This window comes from Hippoglossus stenolepis, chromosome 21, assembly GCF_022539355.2.
Source record: "Hippoglossus stenolepis isolate QCI-W04-F060 chromosome 21, HSTE1.2, whole genome shotgun sequence".
Lineage (NCBI taxonomy): Eukaryota > Metazoa > Chordata > Actinopteri > Pleuronectiformes > Pleuronectidae > Hippoglossus > Hippoglossus stenolepis.
Genome location: NC_061503.1, coordinates 14,873,887 through 14,894,692, shown reverse-complemented (window position 1 = coordinate 14,894,692; position 20,806 = coordinate 14,873,887). Strand labels below are relative to the sequence as shown.

The window sequence follows — 20,806 nt, the reverse complement described above, 5'->3', positions numbered from 1 at the left end:
GTCACTGGGATTCGGTTTCTGGCCCGAACAAGCTGAGGCTGTCGGGCTGAGGTCTGCAGCACTGACTGCTGCTGGACGGACAACCTGAGGGAAGCAGCATCACTACGACTGAAGAACTGATCAGCGAATTGTGACAACTGTGATGTTGCATGTGTGTAAAGAAGTGAATTGTCATAGAGCAGTTAGTTACCATGTCTATAGTGTTATAAATATATGTGTGTTCACTACTGTACAATGAAGGCAAGGAGATGTACATTGAAGAGAAATTCTAAATCAAAGAAATCTCCCACATCTGCACACGTACGAAAATTGTGCACCCACACACATGCAGGTACACAATAAAAGGTTGCCCTTGGTAATCCTTGAGATGTGCAACAGGTAGCCATGGCAACAGCAGTGACTGCTCTGCAGGAACAACACTTGCTTATTTACACAGTTTGATTTGTGTTATCCGGCTTCGCGGCTTCTGTAATGAAGTCACGGTGTGTTTGCGTGCACTGTGCGTGCGAGTGTGAGTGTGTGTGCATGCGTGTGTGAGACAGTCGGAGCATAGAAGGGGGCAGGAAGAGCAAAAGAAGAAAGGAAGGGAGGTCAGAATAAACAAAAAACTTGGAAAAGCCGAATTTCAGGACAAAGCATTTTTCATACAAGCAAAAAATATAAATACAAGATAGAGAGACAGAGAGAAAAGTGAGAGCAGAGGAGAGAAGGGAGGGAAGGACGGAGATAAGACAGAGAGGAAGGAAGGGATGAGGAGAATAAGTGGAAATCTTGTAGTTTACACTCTGAAGCAGGTGAGACATCGATCACATTTACAGAGACAGAATAATCCACTAATCTTTCTTAAATGTCCTGCAGAGAGACATTTTCAGTCAAGGTTGCTTTAAATGAAACAGGAAAACAAATGAAAAATTAAATAAATAAAAGAAAAGTGTTTCTGAGACAACACAGAGAATGTGGCCTGTAAATAAAGTTGCAGACTGAACATATTTAAAGCAACATGTTGTCGCCATGCAATTTAACACAGGCACTCAGAAAGAAATTATGTGGGGGGGGAGGAGGAAATGTGTGGCCATCTACATGTCATACCACGTAGTTTATGTTCAGTACAGTTATCATAATAATAGAGCTGCAATAATTTATATTATTATGATTTATATTGAATTTTCTATCGTTGAAATTAGCAAGTCCTAGTAGGTTGAACTGACCCACATGTGATATATAATAAAATATACCTGTGAGTTATGTTAAATCTTAAGTTTCAAACTCTGTGTCCTCGTCTCTACCCCTGAACTGATTTTTACAAGCTTCCCTTTTGAAGTGGAAATGGAGACACCCTCAAATTAATCACATGGATTTCCTGATCATGCAGAGGACTCAGTCATTCATGTATTCATCTTTTTCACACCGGGAGACACACACACGGGCAGACAAAGCTCAAACCAGCGCCTTGAGAGATTCTCAATTTGATTAAAGGCAAATGTGCATTCAGCGGAGAAAAGGAAAAGCAACGTCCATCAAAAAGAACTGCGCGAAACGGCCGGTAGATTATAATTTATATATTTTTTAAATCCTTTTTTAATTCTATTACTCACAAAATCAAGACAGTCGCCATCGCCCGCTGTTTTGTGTCAGAATAATTGGTTAAAAAATATGAATTTTGAATTTTTTGGATCAGCAACTCAACAACCTTTCTAACGTGCGACTCACAGTGTCCCTGACTTCATCCTGCAGAGCTTCACGCACAACACACGACATCAACGGTGACAACGGAAATCTGATAAATAAACACGGAGGGTGATTACTGGAAGGGATGAGATCTTGGATTGCAGTGATTGTGATAAGTGTATTTAATACAATCACCCCCCCCGATCTGTTTCAAACACTGGTCTAAAACACATTGAACATGCAGCACCCCCGCTGCGACACTGAGAGAACATGAACCTGGACTAATTGACCGTGATGTCCCTGTGGTTTCTTTATGCAAGGGTTTACTCATCTGTAATGCATGATGCTGAATACAAATATCCTGCGGTGTGTGTGTGTGTGTGTGTGTGTGTGTGTGTGTGTGTGTGTGTGTGTGTGTGTGTGTGTGTGTGTGTGTGTGTGTGTGTGTGTGTGTGTGTGTGTGTGTGTGTGTGTGTGTGTGTGTGTGTGTGTGTGTTCATGTCTGCGTGTGTGTTTGGAGCAGATTGGCTGAACATCCTTTTAACCAGAGCCAGGAAACGTGTGTGTGCGTGTGTGTGTGTGCATGCATGTGTGTGTGTGTCTGTGTATGTGTGTGTACAATACCTGGTGTGAAATACACAGAAAATTAGTATTTCATGTGAGATGTCTAATCTAACAGTGTAAAGGTTCAGAGGTTTAAAGCTGCTGCATGTTGACATCAGACAAGTCTGTAATTTCACACTTTACGGACGCAGGGTTTCAGATGATAAAGATGTCACAACAAAAGACACAGGTAGAAATCTGTTAACAAATATTGTACCATGTTTTTAAAGCTTGATTACACCCGACATTACCAAGGAGGTAAAGTTTTCATGTCTTTATTTGTAAGCAGGATTACACAAAAGCTACTGGACAGATGACCATGGAACTTGCTAGAAGGATGTGATGTGGGTCAGAGGGGAACAAATTCAACTTTGGTGTGGTTCTGGATCAGGCAGCAGATCCAGAAATACTTTTCTTCAGAGTAAATAGTGCAATTCTATTGATTTATATACTTATATATATACAGTACATCTTATTTTGTTGATCTATTCCATTATTTTATCCAATTAACTATTGTTCAGTTGATTCTTTAACTGTCTTTAATATCATAGTTGTACTTTGGCAACAAGTGAATTTCATGCCAACGCATATTGAAATTGAAAAATGACGTTAAAGATAATACCTTAGATGATGAATGTCATTGTCTGGTTATTTGTCAGGAACCTTTTTGCCAAACCTCTGATTCTAGTATCTTTCCTTCCTACAGCCATGATAACCACATCAACCATTATCACATATCCTCCTGTGTTATTTCTATATAAAAAAAACAAAGTGAAACGAGGGGAGTCTTGTTCAGTCACATATCTGCCTGGGTTGAATCACTCTGAGCAAACAGCCAATAACCAGCTCAGGGTCAAGCTCGGCTTCCGCGTTGAGGCTTGTTCCGCTCACTGAGTGAAGCACAGTTATTAAGTCCAGCTATAGGAGAGGAACCTTGAACACAGACCTGCTGTCTCTCTGAGTGCACACACACACACACACACACACACACACACACACACACACACACACACACACACACACACACACACACACACACACACACACACACACACACACACACACACACACACACACACACACACACACACACACACACACACACACACACAAGCATGCACGGCGCTCACAGGCACGTTTCCAGCGGACCACAACAACAAGTATGTAGGGCAGCCGAAACAGGTGCAGCTTAACTTGAAGGACCGTTCATAAAGTGGAGCTTTAGACCGATTGAATATTCAAAATACATTTCATTTCAATTATCAAGAGTTGCCCGCTGTGTCCAAAAATGTGTATTAAACCTCCCTACACCTCAGTATTAATATCTGTCTGTTGATAAGTGTTGCATGTTAGCATCACTCTATGCTTGAATCTAGAAAACTCAATATTTTGTCTAGTTTTTAAATCTGTGAACATTTTGGGAAATTTGAAAATGTCATCAGAATCCAAACTGCTGCATCGGACAGTTTCCCTTTAGCTTAGCAACAGTCCCTTGGTGTTGCTCTGGTGCAAATAGCAGCATAACATTTGATGCTGCCAAAGGAAAGTACATAGAAAAGTACATGTAAACAAACTAAGAGTGTAAAACATAAACGGACCAGATAGGACAACGTAGACAACAGCAGCACCAATAGAAGAAATAAACATTTTCCTCTCTTATCACAGGGAGTTTTTCCTCTCGGATCAGATATTTAATCTCTTAAACACACAGAGAACCAGTGAAGACATAAAATAAATAAATATAATCCTCATGTTCTTCTGATGTGTCTTTGTCAGAGCGTAGAAAATACAACAAATATCAGAGAAAAGACAAATTCAGACCGACAATCTTCCTTGTAATCAAACTAAAGATGAAATCAAAGCATCAAATATGTCAAATAATGAAATCCATTGCAAGACAAATTTACAGGTAACAGGTCAAAGTTTATCTGTGAATGAGGCAGATTCCCTTTCTACTTTCACTTTGCAAAAAGGAAACTAAATATCTCCAGAGTGACAAGTCAGATGCAGCACATGGGTATGTTCAGTGGTTTCGTATTTGACCATAAAGTGTATTACAGTGTCCTCAGAGTCTAAACATACACTCAGGGTCAATTCAATGTGAACTTCCCCAGAGAACCTGAAATTCTTCACTGTCACACAGACAGATTTGTGGTATCGAGGGGGTCACAGTGCACGACTCTTCATCACACACACTTTTCAAACTGCACCGTTCGTAACATTTTTCCCATAAACATGAACGTTTTTCATATGAAATCACAGTTTTTGCTACTGCCCCCTGCAGTTTGATATTGGCGAGAGACAAAACGCTGTGAGTAAAGTGTTTTGAATTGACAAGTTGAAATGTAAAAGGAAACAAAATACAAGAAAGAGTGTGGGAGTCCAGTTGATTCTTACATTTTAAACGAAACAGAGCCACAGACAGGTGCTTATTGCACATTACCAAGATCAAATTGATCAGGGAAACTTCAGCGGAACTTATATCGGCCAGCAAATGTTCTGCGGAGGCACAAGTCAAAACCCAAAAGCCAACGACAACTCCTGCCAAGACAGTTACGAAGCACAAAACCTGAAACCACTGAGCCTGCATGTGGCAACAATCACGCAGCAAAACACAAGACGGCGAAGGGTCACTTCATATCACACAGGAACGGACCGGGCACGTTTTAAGATGATAACAATTAAAATATGTCATCAACCAAAACACAAACTATGGAAATATAAGATTAATAGACATAATATTCACATGGTTTGTATTTTTGTATTTATTTATTAATTAATTAAGCCCCATTGAATTCTGATATGCATAACAACAGACTTCTTATTAGCATATGAAGTAAGACACTTGTGCACACACAGACGTATTTCAGACCCGGCCATTGAAAACAGTCTAAACTCATCCCCGTGTGGACGTAACACAGCTCCACAGTGTAACTCCTGCTTCTACTCACTGATCAGCTTGAAGTCCGTTCTGTTCGAGGGCTTCATGGTTGCTGGATAGACAGCCGGCCACTCTGCCTCCCACACTGACAGTTCAGTGCCGGGCTGAGCGAGCTGCACTCGTCCACATTTGAGCCGCCAGTCTCCTCTCTCCTGCAGCTGCTCTCTCTCTCTCTCTCTCTCTCTCTCTCTCTCTCTCTCTCTCTCTCTCTCCGGCTGTCTGCTCTATGTCTCTCTCCCTTACTCCATTTCTAGCTTGAACTCTCTCCAACCTGCACTTTGTCTTTTACTCCCTCTCTCGCTCACCTGGCTCCTCTTCTTTGGCTTATCAGCGAAAAGGTCTGTCCTTGCTCTCTCTCTCTTCTCTCTCTCTCTCTCTCTCTCTCTCTCTCTCTCTCTCTCTCTCTCTCTCTGTCTCTCTGTCTCTCTCTCTCTCTTTCTCACCCTTCACTGACACCGTACATAGTTCACAGCCATGCACGAGAGTTGGACCAGTCAGACAATCCCACTGCACAAACACACACAGTCGTACATCCTGCACTCATAGATATAAAGTACAGAAATGAGTAATAACAGTAAAGGATAAAAAATACAAACTCAAATACTGGAAATTTGTAGTAAATTCTGTGTTTTTGGGTAAATGAAATATCAATTCCTATCATGTAAGACGTCAGGATGCAGTCTAAGAGTATTTTTAACCGTTATAGTCCATGTACACAATACGTGTTCTTGAAATCCTTGTGACTTCCGTTCACAAACCACATCTCCTGTCAATGGGTCTTAAACGCTGCCGGGCAACACAATGCACAATGACGACGAAGAGGAAGAGTTCGAAAGAAAGAGGGAAGGAAGAAAAAAAAAGAAAAAACACCAGTACTGGAAGGAAGGTAGTCGATGAATGAGATACCTGCTTTTTATTTTTTTCAGATTTACAGTAAATTTTGCTTTTGAGGAAATAAGCTTCAGGAAATGTTGAAACCACAGTGGATATCAGTGGTTTCTATGGAAATGATTTGACAGTGAAGGAGTGAAGAGAGAGAAACGAAATAACGAACGCAAGTATAACACATCCACCTTCTCCACAAACATCAAGAATCTATATGAATTTATTATTATTATTATTATTATTATTATTATTATTATATTTCTTGGCCAAGAAGTGAAAGAAAAATGATTCTTGAAAGAAAAATAAGAATGTTAAATAACACAATTAATACATCATTGATTCTTCTACTGCTGCAAATACTTATTTTCCTCTCGATTGATCTGCTGATAAAAAAATGTCAGATTAATTGATTGAATGTTTGATCGATGAAATATCAAAAAGTAGAAAAGAAAAAAAGTGAAATGTGCTACTTTAGCATCAAACGGTGTTTGAGCTGACATGGAATCAGTGTCAACACGTTCCAAAAAGAAAAACTACGTAACACAAAAACAACTGCGTTTAATCACCAGCATATTAAGCTGATGATTTATGGTCTCTCCACTTCTAAGTGCCGCCACACGTCTCTTTAAAGCGGCAAACGCACACACACGCCACCTTGACCTGTCCCTTGTCTCAGCCACTTGACATTCAACACACACATTCATAGGTGTCAGTAGGTTAGCAGAGGCTCACACACTGACCCACACATGTGCCACCTCCACCTGTAAAATATCATTCCTTACAACATTCCTCCTGACCTCCTACTGACACCGAATGATTTATGACGATGTTACAGGAAGGCATTAGTCGTTAAGGGGATAGGCATGGTATTTTTTTTCTGTTGTTTTATTACATCTGAGGAGGGGTCGCTTTTGACCTGAATTGACTGCAATGCTGTTTACCACTGAAACTCCAGAATTGTTTTTTGGTTTTTTGGACTCCACCCACCCCTCCATCGGCATAGTGTGGACAATGAGAGAATTTCCATTTTTCGGTTGAACTATCCCTTTAACGTCCATCAGAGGAACCAGCCTTTCGGGTCATTAAAGTGAACGTGGAGACGGTCTAGATAAACATTCCAGCTCTCGCCACTCACACTAAAACTTGAAGGATACACCAGGGCTGGCCAGGCGATTATCACGGTAATCCTTGAAAGCATTTGGGACACGGCCACTCGTCAAGTTACTTCCAGTTTTCCTGCCAGTAAACTGTATCAAAGATCAATTCCTGATTACGCCACGGTGATAACAGGAATTATTTTCACAAACACGCGAGAGTTGCAGGAAGAATAAAGAAAAGTTTGGGATGTTTTCATCATTTCATCATCCATTACCTCATTCATGCCTTTTTTTGATCCTCTCCATCCACTGAACAATCATCAAGATCAAATCCATTTACATGTAATAAGCGTTTAATAAGTAATATTAAGCGTTTGTCAAATGTAGCATCTGCTCTGATAAATGTCAGCTCACATCAATGAGACGTGCTCTATTAAATATTCAAAGAAATCTTCAGAACTTTAACCTGAAAGATTCACCAGGATACAGAAGAGTTGCTAAATTCGATCATGCTTTTAATGCATTTTAATGCAATTGGTATCTTCTACGAACAATTTGAGTATTTTTAACATTTTCTAGTCTGGTTTCGAAGCACAAAGCATTTCCAAATTATAATTAATTATAGTATAATTATCATTTCTATGCTGATGACACTTATGTATACATGGTATTAAAAATTCAAGCGTCGCAGCCAATAACTTCTGATATCAAAACCTGGATGTCCAGATATTTGTTACATTAAAGCCGACACTGAGCGAATTCAACTTAAAATGAATGCAGCTATTAAATAATAAAAAGAAAATATAGATTGTTAGTAAGAATACTGTGGAGGAAGAAGAACCTGACTCTGAGATTAAAGATACATATGCAGAGGAGATTTGAATAAAAGAACTAGAGCAAAGGAAATGTAGGTTTCACTCTTCTTTCAGTCCATTGCAAAACAGCAGCATTTTCATTTCAGGCAAAAAGAAAAGAGGAGAGGAAACAAACAGATGACCCTCTCACCAGAGAGGTTATAAAACGTTTGATAAAAGGAACTCTTCAACAGATAAAGGTGGCACACTGTGTTTCTAGCTGTGAGTCTGTTTCAAACCCCGTCAATGCAGCATATTTTCCTTTTCAGTTTTGCACAGAGACTATACTTGTCAAGAGTAATGGCAGGTTAGTATTATGCTCTGCTACATTAAAAAGCCTTGTGATTTGCAATCAAATTGCACAGCTTACAATCAGAGTGAGCCCTTTTTTTTCCTGAAGCTCGAAAGATTAAGACAAGAGCAGGTTGTTGCTCTGAAACACTGAAGAGATGAACAATACCGTAAATGGCAAGGAGGCTATAACCACACTAACTCTCCAAATTTAAAACGTAACTCAGACCTTCTCAAAGCATCAGGATAACTCAATATCTTTTATGACATCTGATAAAACATTAACCTTGCAAACAATGTCTTTGAAAACCTGTGCCTCGACTCGTTAAGTCGGAGTCATCAATGTTTTTAAACAGTCACCCTTTAGTTTGACTCTTTTCAACAGCACTGTACTGTATTGCTTTAGTTTAGTGAGTGAATCACAACCTTTTAAAAAAAAAAGCTACGCTTTGTGTTTCTGTTGCAGGGGCATCATCATCTCTGGAGAGAGAGATATTGCTTTCTGATAAACTAAATGTCAAAATGGCACAGCTGCACTGTGATTGAGTGTGTGCGTGTGTGTTTGTGTGTCTGTGTGTGTGCTGACATGCATGCATGTGTGTGCAATGTTTGGTAACCGGGTAGCTTTGGTTCTAGGTTAGAGAGACAGAAAATGTCTCTCGTGTGTGTGTGTATGTGTGTGTGTGTGTGTGTGTGTGTGTGTGTGTGTGTGTGTGTGTGTGTGTGTGTGTGTGTATGTGTGTGTGTGTGTGTGTGCTTCTATGAAACCGTAGTCTTGCCAAGACTTCTAAGCTGCTATGTGTGCGCGTGTCTGGCTCGATTTTGTTTCCTGTCACACCCATTAAAACAGAACACGCTGTCATGTTGAAGTTATGTACTGTGTGTGTGTGTGTGTGTGTGTGTGTGTGTGTGTGTGTGTGTGTGTGTGTGTGTGTGTGTGTGTGTGTGTGTGTGTGTGTTTTGCCTCTGAAAACTTGTAATTACCCTGATTCATGATGAAAAAATATAGAAATTAATGTTTTGTGTGAGTTTTCGGTGTGTGTGTGTGTGTGTGTGTGTGTGTGTGTGTGTGTGTGTGTGTGTGTGTGTGTGTGTGTGTGTGTGTGTGTGAGAGCGCGTGCATCTCTTGATTTTGCCGGAGACAGTCTGTCCCCTGGCCGAGTGCCACTGGAAATTAATGTCAGGATCAGCTTACGTTTCAGTCATATGCAACATCATTCATCATCAGAGAAGGTGCACGGACAGTAACCAGCTGAGCCACTGACCGACAACCGGACTGGTTGGACAATGAAGTAAGTCGTGAGGGCGAGAGAGAGGGAGAGAGAGAGAGAGAGAGAGAGAGAGAGAGAGAGAGAGAGAGAGAGAGAGAGATAGATAGATATAGATAGATAGATAGATAGATAGATAGATAGATAGAGATGGCATAAGCATGATGATAATTTTCTGATCCCAATAATGAAATATGTTTATCTTTTGATCTTTTAATGTGTCCTTTAGGATTTTGGAGGAATTAAATCGAATCAAAAGCAGTGTGTGTGTGTGTGTGTGTGTGTGTGTGTGTGTGTGTGTGTGTGTGTTGAGTGGAGGCTGTGATGTCAGCAGGGTTTTCTTCTCCTTCTTTACACCACTTGAACTCTGTGTATCTGTATATATGTGAGTTTGAACCGGAGAGAATGAGAGTGGAAAGAGAGAGGATGGGTGGTACGAGGAGGGAGAAAGGACAGCAGAAGAAAGAGAGAGAGAGAGAGAGAGAGAGAGAGAGAGAGAGAGAAAGAAAGAAAGAAAGGGGAAAATACAGAAAGTAAAAGGGCAACCACTGGGATCAACAACAAACGTGCTCCTACCGACCCAAAGTGGCCGTGGATGAGGAGCCGTGTGGGAAAAGCGCAGAGAGGAAGAGAAAGAGTGGAGCAGCGGGTCACATGGGAATAGTGAGAAGCTTTTCTTCTCAGAATCAAACAGATCCAGACCCGCTGCCCAAAGTCCCTGCAGTAATGAACTTTCAATGTAATGCTCCAATGGTTGAATCGAGCTAATAGAGAACTGATGATTTCATGTGAACCAAGCTTCATACATTACATTAGAGGCAATAATGAACAACAGAAGTTTCAAAACTTAACGCCGACATTTCCAACCCTTTCGATTTTTGACATCACATCAGTCTGATTCGGTGTTACAGAGGTTGTGCACACTCAAACGCACAAGTAAACAAAACCTTTCCGTGTGCACGCTCACCTTTCAGCACGCCGTGGCTGGTGGGACCCTGAGGCAGAGGGAGGGGCAGGGCGGAGCGGGCCCCGAGGGCGGCTGTGGCCTCCAGAAGGGCCCCGGTCAGCAGGGAGCACACGGACGTCCTCTGGCCACACGAGCGATACAACCTGGAAGTAAACGAGGACGGGAAGAAAAACTCAGTGACGTTTACTAGTGATTCTAGTTGATCAGCTGTCACTTGAGGGATTTACAAAAAGTTTATACACAAACTGCAAAAATTGAAGTAGTTTTTTCAAACATGACTTATATGAGGTTTTAAAAAAACGAGCTACAAACCGAGGTGGCTGAGAAGGACGACAACACCGGGGATTAAGACAGGAGTTCAGATCGGGTCTGGCTTGGCTGGCGCCGACGGTGTGCGACGGCCAATGAGACACACAGAGACACACGCGTCCAGGGAGAGACAGCAGGAGCTTTTTGGCGGGATGAATCAGGTTGAGCTCCTCTCGGTCCTGCACACAGCTGGTAACCTGTCGAGGAAACCATTGACAAATGACTCACTGGGAGGTAAAATTGGAAACACTCGAGTTTGAGGAGTCTTCAGATGTGTGTTGGCAACCTGGCAACTTCCTGTCAGTCGAAATGTCTAATCTGTGCTTTTTACAAGCCAGAGAAATCAGGTTGAATAAACGAAAAACACAATGTTCACCACCAGAATAATTTGAAAGGTCATAAAATGGAAAAATCTATGTAAATAAAAGGTTCCATTTTCATAAATCAACCACATTTAACGTGATACAAAGAGTTAAATCCATTCACATGAAATCAATCTTCAAGTATAACTGAGATAAAAGAGCGACTCAAAAGCTTTCTGGCAAATTCCACTCCTCCCTTGTGCTGTTTGTCACCTCTCAGGCTGTTGTATAACATTTGAATGGCGGGGGTCATTGTCATCAGCTCCGCCGCCGCGGTCATTCTCAGAAGCAATTTCATTTTGACAGAGAGGAAATCGAAAGGCGTGAAAATAAAGGAATTAACGAGAGCGAAAGAGACACCAGTGGGGACCATAACAGAGAGGAAGAAAGGTGTACACGGAGAGAGGAGGAGGAGGGAGGAGGAGGAGGAGGAGGAGGAGGAGAGAATAAGCTGCAGACAAAAGGACAAAGACGTCACTGAAAAGTTACAACTCGGTTTTGACCTCAAAGAAAAGCCTCCTCCTCGCTCGGTTCACACTCTTCTTGGAACAACATCCATTTGACATAAAAGGAAACACTTATCCAAAACGAGCGGCTTGTTCTCCGTCCTTGAGTGAACCTGCAGACGAGCTCCTCGGGCACGGATTTCAGAGAAAAGCCATTAAGGCAACATTTTGTGGCATCGTAAGTGGGCATTAATGCCTTCGGCCGGGGACGGGTAATACAGTATCGGACAAAATCAATACTGGTGACAAGAGTGGTGGGGGGTGGGGGGGCACGAATACCATACACGTTTATGAGAAAATACAGCTTTGGTGTAATTGTTATTGACAGCGTCGATCTGCACTCACAATACCGCGAGGAAATGGTCAAAATGGGCACAAACACATGATCTACAAGTGGAAAATAAGATTTATAAATGCAAACTTCACAAACTCGATAAATATGAATGTTTTACGCACAGATTTTTAACTTCAAATTCACAGATGTAATAATATTCGTTTTCATGTGTGTATAAATTTCTAAAGATATTTGTGACATTCTCCAAAGGCTTATGGGTCAACTTCTCAAAAATGTGATCAAGATAAGAATTTTCATATCAGTTGATATCGATAAATGATATTTCTTAGTTAAACTTTAAAAAACAAATTGAGTGAAGGTTGTGGTTTTAAACTCTACACTTGATAAACAGCAAAACATGCTGTAGATGGTAGATCAAATTCACAAAGCATAAGCAAAATATCCATATATATTAAACTTTTGTAAAATTGCTATTGATGAAAAATTATACTGTGGTAATTATTGTTTTCATGTGTTGTTACCCAACAATATAAAATATATACAATATAAGAATCGCGTTTTTTAACCAGAACAGCTCTCAGTACAGCGCATACTTCAACCCACAGCTCCCTCATACTCAATATTTCACACACTCATAGATATCCGTCCCTAAATGTGTGTTTTTTTCCATCAAGAACCATGAATCATTCCCTGGAGAAATGTTGAAAACGTTGAAAAACATCCAGGATCTGTCCCCTGATCCACATCCAAACCACAACATAATGGATTCTTCCCTGACACACGACGCATCCCTCCACCAGGATTCCTGGAAAACCGTGGAGTTTATTTTGTGTAATCTTGCCGACAAACAAACAAACAAACGGACAGAAGGGAAAACATGACCTCTTTGTGGGGGGTAAAATGTCCGGGGACATATTTTTCGTGCAGGCTGGCAGTGCTGTGGCATAATATGCACAAACACACACACACACAGACAAACACACAACTACTTCTCTCCATGGGATGGGTTTCCTGCCTGGGGGGTGTAGACTCAGCTCTTGTCAGATTTGGGCCATCTCCAGGGAAAGGAGACATACCAGCCTGCACGTTTATACATGGAGAGGCAGGGATACACAAAGAGGGGGCCTTCTCAATAGATTTTTGTTTTTGGTCGATCCTTGTCGAGAACCTTCACTGAATCATATTTCTGGTGAAAGACTTGACTTTCTCTATCAGCATCTAGACACTGCAGAGACGTGGAGTCTGCGACATTTACACTGTTTTTCCACAACATAGAGCTCATGCCTTTATTATCTGCTCCACATTTCCACGAGAAAGTCCTAACTGATTACTGATAAACAGGGAACTGGGGTCGAGAAGCTTTACTTGGATGTTTCTGGACGGAGGAACTTTTAAAGCTTTAGCAACACAACTGGAATGAATGACTCCAGACAGCCAAACACAACAAGTAATAATGGAGTTTGTATTTGTGTGTATAAATCATAATAAATATATATATGTGGTCACTTTAAGACATTTTACTGAAGAATTGCTACATATTATATCATTAAAGTCAGTTTCTTCTCCTTTTATTTCTCCCCCCATGAAACCATCTGAAAACGATCCTCTCTCTCCTCAGACGGGAAAGGTTAAACAATGTTAGTTCAACTGTAACACACAGACCTGCAGTTTGAATAAGGTGATTAATGAAGGGATAAGAGCTTAGTGTGAGAGTGTGTGTGTGCACATAGACGCGTGTGTGTGCACGTAGAGTGTGTGTGTGTGCAACACAAAGTCTGAAAGAACACTGGGGGGAATGTGAAGCTGCTTCTGACGGACACAGAGCAGCTGGCTTCACACACACACACACACAAACAAACAAACACACGGACCTGCACATCCACTTTCATGCAAATTGAAAAAATTGACAAATCCAATAAAGAAACAGTAGTTTTAGTTTCGTTCACAAAAATGAAATCTACGTCGTCCAAAGATCGGAGATGTTTCAGAGGTTTTTCCTTGAAGTGATTCTCGGGTTTCACACAAGACAAGTGAATCCATAAATAACTGAGACAGAATGGAAATGTTCTCTTGAAGGGAGCGGTGGAAGCTGTGAGGTAGTGGACGGAGTGAACACGCTATAAACTGGATTTAAAATCAATTAATAGGAAACAATTAAATAAATCAACACCATTGATTGTTCATTTCAAGTACTTTCTCAATCTCAATGCAAACATTATAATGAAGGCCGGCAGGCAGAGGGACACAACGGGCACAGTAATTACATTTCAGCCTAATTGCATAAGTACATGTCTCTATGTTTATTGTGTCCTTCTTCCTGGTACGTTACGATACTACTGCTCTTCCCATTCTGCCACTTAGCAGAGCTGCAGCTAAATGAGTCAACTGCCACTAACGCAGCCCCGAAGCTCATGTTTCACTGCATGTGCACAGGAAATGCTGAGGGCTTAAGCTAAATTATCACTGATTGAGCTGCACTTACAGTAAGTTACAGCAACTTCAAATCGTTGTATAGTAGACGTTCAAATTCTACAGGTCAACAGCTGCTCCTATTTCACCACTGCTGCTTAAAACACGTTGAAGCAACTGTTTGGTATTGATGATTTGAGATCATTTTCTTGTGATGCTGGTTTCGCACTAAGACTAACACATTAAAATGCAAATCACCCCCGCCCACTCGGGAAACCAGCTCATGTTCCTTCATATTTCAGGCTGATATTTATTTGAAATTTTCCAGAGGGCCTGTATGTGCGAACGCAAACGTGGGAGTTAGTCGCTTCGGACATTTTCAGGCACTTTTCCTTCCAGCCCCTTAGTAAAATGTCTGGAGAATGTCAGAGTGAGCGATTGGGGCGTGTTGAGGACGTTTCTAACGTGTGACAGACGCGGAACTGGAAGAATACAAATATCTCAGGATGAAAAAGAGGAGCCGTACACGGGGAAGATGGACGAAGACGCATTTCAAGACAACGAGATGTCCTGTAAACAAAAACATAAACACTGAGCTTTTCGCAGTGGGATTTATGTATGAAAGGCAAACTAATGATGTGTCCAGACCCAATTTTCGAGACATTTTCCAGAGTTCATATCTGAAACCGACTTTAATCTGAACAAATTAAAACTGTAGCAAAACTCTAAACAGCAATTTATGTGACAGTTCTTCCTGTTTAACCACTTGCAACATGACATCACCAATCTGACTGCCCAGTGCTGTCTCCATGTGCCTGTTTGTCTGAAGCTTGCTGACACCATAAGAGAGCACAGGGCTCAAACCTATGGGATTGTTCCCGTCAGTACCAGTTCCCCTCGCATGAATTAAAACTGAATAAAACAATTATGAGTCACCGAACACCGATATTGAAGCGATGACTTACTGGCAGACGTTCCTCACAACCTACGGTTATGAGTGAGTTTGTAATTAAGCCACATTAGCGCTCCACTGGGTCATTTCTCTGCCTGGCAACATCCATTCTGGGAAGGGATTAGCAGGGGGGGGGGGCGCTGTGGGGTACCATGCAGATCTAATGAACTTTGAGCTGGAATGCACACACGCAAAGACACACATGCTAAAATGCAGACATGCAAACACACTATGATTCATGCGGGCCGAGGACGTCACTCTGTAATCCAACCACCCACTTGTTGACCTCTTTACTTTGATGACTGACCTTGCTCACACTCACATACTCCCACACTGACACCATCTCCACACACACACACACACACACACACACACACACACACACACACACACACACACACACACACACACACACACACACACACACACACACACACACACACACACACACACACACACACACACAACCCACTTAAATTACTGTGAATTAGGGCTGCACGATCTACTGTCATTCTGCACACGCACGTGGAAGGACGTGCAATGTCATGACAGCAAATACCTCAATCATATTATGCTATAAACAACCAAAGCAACCACAACCTGAAAATATTAAATATTCTATGTATCACTGGAAAAATAAATGTGAAAATATAACTGGCTAGTGGCTATATACTATAAATAAATAAATAACTATATGTAAAATATTGATGTTATTTAATCTCCGGTATTCTTATTTCCGGTGTTTGTGTCATGATACAATAAAGCTCAGCTGTCTGTGAAATGTTGTAATGGACTGTGTGTCTGTCGCCCCTCTCACCTACTATTACCATGACACACACACACACACACACACACACACACACACACACACACACACACACACACACACACACACACACACACACACACACACACACACACACACACACACACACACACACACACTCTTATCTTTGTGAAGATACTCTTTACCTCTGCCAAGAAGGTTGCGTTTTCACCTCTGTCCATTTTGTTTTTGTTTGTCAGCAGGATTACACAACAACTACCCAACAGACTTTCATGAAACTTCCAGACATTTTGGTGTGAATCTGTTGAAAGGCGCAGATCCAGGAATTTCCTTTTAACATTGAGTGAGACAGGTGTTTTTAACATTTTGGCGTGCCTTGGCAGAGGTATGCACTCTACTATTAACAAAATACATTCCTTAGCCCCAATAACCTAATCTCAATACACACCCCACCCCCGACCTCAACAAGGAACTCAGAAATGCTTTTTTGACTCATTAGGTCCCCACAAGGACTACTGGTCTTGGCAAGGTCAGTGTGTGTGTGTGTACCAGAAAAGGTCCACGTGAGGTACCAACAACAACAATACTGACACACAAGCCACAAATTTAGATCCAGTATTGATATCATGCTGTTAACGGCTCACATGGGATTAGACATATCAGTGCAGTAGTACCCTCTCCACCCCCGCTACTATACTCTCCCACGACGCCGGCATTGAAGGAATAGAAAAGCATCATTTTGGCTGAAATCTACTTTTAGAAGCATCGTGTAGGGTCGAGGTTAGCTGAGGTTAGAGTGAGTGGGGGTCTGTTATTCTGGTCTGGACCCAGAGCTGAGGTCACTGGGAGAGACGTCACTCTTAACCCTTCCTTCTTCGCACAGGCGAATACGACTTGAGGACATTTGCCAATGACACAAGCTGCACATGTGGCACAATTCTCTTTTAGTACCTCCTCCCAAATAAAACATCTTTCCTACTTATATAATATCTTTGAAACAGTAAAGATTAGCAGGGGAACATTAAAGGCCACTTGGAGAAGCTCTTTCAAAAAGTTTCATCAACTCCTCGACAAAGCACGTTCAACAGCATTGAACAAACCAGGGATGATATAATATCTTCTCCTGCACATTACTCCCCAGTGCTTGTGCCAAACTCAAATGGTTTTAGCGGAGCGATAAAAGCTCAGTGAAACCGAGCTGAGTCTCTCCCATCGCTTTGTTCTCCACGTTCTGTACAACACTGGAAGATTTAGATCTGAGGAAGCCACGTATTCCCGAAATCCATCATATCACCCAGACGGCGTGTTTGCTTCAATGCAGGGAAAACGGAGCCGACAAAGCTCCGCGAGGGAAAATGGGGGAAATGCTCATCCTGCCCACCCAATGCGACGCCCACATTTAAACCAACTGCACCTAGTCTATTTGAAAACCTGTTGAGGAGCCAGGTATGTTCAGCCGCTCTGGTATCTCCGCACATGGACCCATTATCCCTACCCATCCTTGACGGAACAAGCTAAATCAAAAGACATAAACCAAGTGCAGCCAAACATGCCGAGCAGACGTCCCACGTCTGAGGCTGAACATGAGTGGTTTTCGGTTGTGTCTACTACACACACACACACACACACTTGCTCACCACTCCCCAGTTTCTCCTAATCCTGGTTTGTATCACCGAGAAACAGACAACCTCTCTGCACCGTCCTCTTTGGCTCCGACCTTTTCTACCGCTCCTGTCTCCACAAGGTAATGTTTGCTTTGGCCGCAGCCTGAGCCTGGACTGTCTCACTGCGGGCTGAGTGAACGCTGCGCTCAATTGAGAGTGTGTGTGTGTGTGTGTGTGTGTGTGTGTGTGTGTGTGTGTGTGTGTGTGTGTGTGTGTGTGTGTGTGTGTCTGTGTACACAAACTCTCAAAGTCAGAAAAGTTGTATAGTTAAGTGAATGCACAAACAGATTTTGATACTGTCAGATTCTGTCGTGTATATATTTTCTGTGTTTATGTACTTTACAACATGCATAGTTGTATACGAGTGTATGTAAATGTATATTGTGTGTGTGTGTGTGTGTGTGTGTGTGTGTGTGTGTGTGTGTGTGTGTGTGTGTGTGTGTGTGTGTAGGTGGTCCACATGCTTCTAGTCAGTGATTCATATAAAGGAATGACTGATGTCTGAGTATTTGCAATGTTATCATATGCATAAGCAATCAAGCACTTAAAGCAAAATTTGAGGTATAAATAACTAGAATTACTCTCCTGTGGTTGTATGTTTCTGTCAACCACTGCAGTTTCAGTTAAAATATATATTTTTTGCTGAATCATTAAGGTCAAGGTGACGTTTCACCACTGAAATCAAATCAGTTTATCTTTGAGTCCAAGTAACAGCTTGTCAAACTTTGACGTGAGGCCACTGTGACCTTTGACCTTTGACCACCAAACTCTATTCATCCGATCTGTCTAAATGAATATTTGTGCCAAATTTGAAAGGATTCTCTCATAGAGTTCTTAAGATGATGTAATCAAGAGGTAAAAGAGTTCTGTGAAAACTCAAGTGATTGTTCGTGCCAAATGTAATGAAATTCTCTCCGGGTGTTCCCGAAATATCACATTATCGAGAGTATGAGGTCGCTGTGAACTTGACCTCTGACCTTCCACCAGCCAAATCTAATCAGTTCATCCTTAAGTTCGACTGAATGTTTTGACCAAATTTGGAAAGATTCCCTCAAGGTGTTCTTGAGATATCGTGTTCACTGGGTGTCCCAAATCCCAGAGGCATAAAAATGATGATCCTCTAATAGTTTATAGCTGATTTTCAACACATTGGCCTCAAGGTTACAAAACATCTCTCTGAGGGATTCAGTATTTTCAACCACATTACAGGGATGAAGCCGTTCACTTCACAGTTCACCAACATCCGCTCCACTGGACACACACAGGAAATGACCGACACAAGGCAAAAGAGACACAACAAGATCAATACTATGAAAACTGACAAATAAACTGCTGGGGGTGGTAACACAGAAACCAGTGGAGGGTAAGTCTGGAAAGAAAACCCCTCGCATCTTAGGTCACGTCTTCGGAGGCTCGGTGGGTGGAATATGATGCAAACATTTCTGGGGGATAGACTCATGCAGTACTGTGCTGTAACTGTAATGTGGATGTCGAGTGTGTGTGGGAGGTGGGGAAACCCCAAAAGTCCTTGTTTTCCCTGGGATTCCCACAACACTGACATAGTCTTTGGCCATTACATGAAAAATGTAATAAAAACATTCTATATAATTACTGTGGGAGGATCTAAAAGGGTGTATACAGTATTTATTTAATGTATACAACACAGATATATATCTTTATTTCAAAGCTTTAACTTCAATAACATGGTCCGAACCAGCAACTTTGTAGTTTAGGTTTAGGTCCTTTACCTAATCACAGGAAATCAAAACAGAGCCATGAATAACTTCGCTAAAATTAAGGAAAATCTGAAAGAAGATGAGGCAACGAGGGGGAATGATGCAGAGGAGGAAGAGAGTAAATCACAGAAGCAGAAACAAATGTAATGATAGAAAGATAGAGACTATTAAAGGTTGGAGGAAGGTTTATTAACACAAGAAGAGATGTTCAACAGGAAGGTGGAGAAGGTGAAAGAGAAGGTGTAAATTGAAAGATGAGGAAGAGGAGGAGTAGGAGAAGGAAAAGGGGCAGCGCAGCAGAAAGAAGGTGAAGAGAGCAAAACACAAGGGGATAGAGAAGAGAGGAGGCCATGGGTGACTAGAATCATAATCCCCCTGTTGAATTTCACAAGGAGCTGTTTCACCCAAGATCCAAGAGCAGGGCCCACCTCCGAGCACCGGCTCACACCTTTAACAAGCTTAGGGCTTATGGTGTGTACTTTGTGTGTGTGTGTGTCACAGTCGGGTCAAGAGCAGTGGGAAACTCACAGACGTTATGAAAGAAAAACTAAAATCAACAACAACTTCACTCTCTTGTAGATAAGATAAGCAGGAACTAGAAAATAAATGTACAAATTTTCCCCCTGTGGTGGATTTTGCTGGTTATCGTCTCCTTTTAGAGTCAGAAAGAAAAAGATGAGGAGAACACGGAGAAGGAAAGAAAGAAAAACGAGAATTACAGGAAAGGACGAAATAATCTAATTTAGAGTAAACAGAGAGTACAAAGGACAATAAGGAATAATAATATTAAGTATTATTAATATCATTATTGTTATACTATTACAACAAAAATACCCTTATTATGGTCTATATGAAAATAACCAAATTAGATTTCCTTTTTGTTATTGCTACATAAGAGTTATCTTGCACATTTTTCTATGATGCATTTTCTCAAAATAATTGTTCTCGCTCTCTCTCTTTCACTGTTCGAGGGGGCGAGGCAGCTCACACACACACACACACACACACACACACACACTGCAGCTCAAACACAGACACACAATGTTTAAAAGTGTGGTTAAACGTCACAGTTGATGCCAACACAGGTTCACGTCATGTAAAGGTGGAGACATACAGACAGAGAAATATCCGCACATAGTTCATGAGTCACTGCCTCAGGGATGTGACGCTTAGTTTTATGTCGATATAATTATACAAACACGGGTCGATGAT

At 41.5% G+C, this 20,806-nt stretch overlaps 1 protein-coding gene across 2 annotated transcripts in view; it reads right to left on the bottom strand.

The window, feature by feature from the left end:
* The window catches only part of plce1 (phospholipase C, epsilon 1), a 79,614-nt gene that overhangs the window by 32,260 nt on the left and 26,548 nt on the right, over positions 1–20,806 (bottom strand). For both annotated transcript variants that reach the window (XM_047338336.1, XM_047338335.1), the window contains exons 6-7: positions 10,887–11,080; positions 10,575–10,717 (exon numbers count right to left, since the gene is read on the bottom strand). In XM_047338336.1, coding sequence (XP_047194292.1) covers positions 10,575–10,717; positions 10,887–11,080 — 337 coding nt within the window. The remainder of the gene's footprint in view (positions 1–10,574; positions 10,718–10,886; positions 11,081–20,806) is intronic.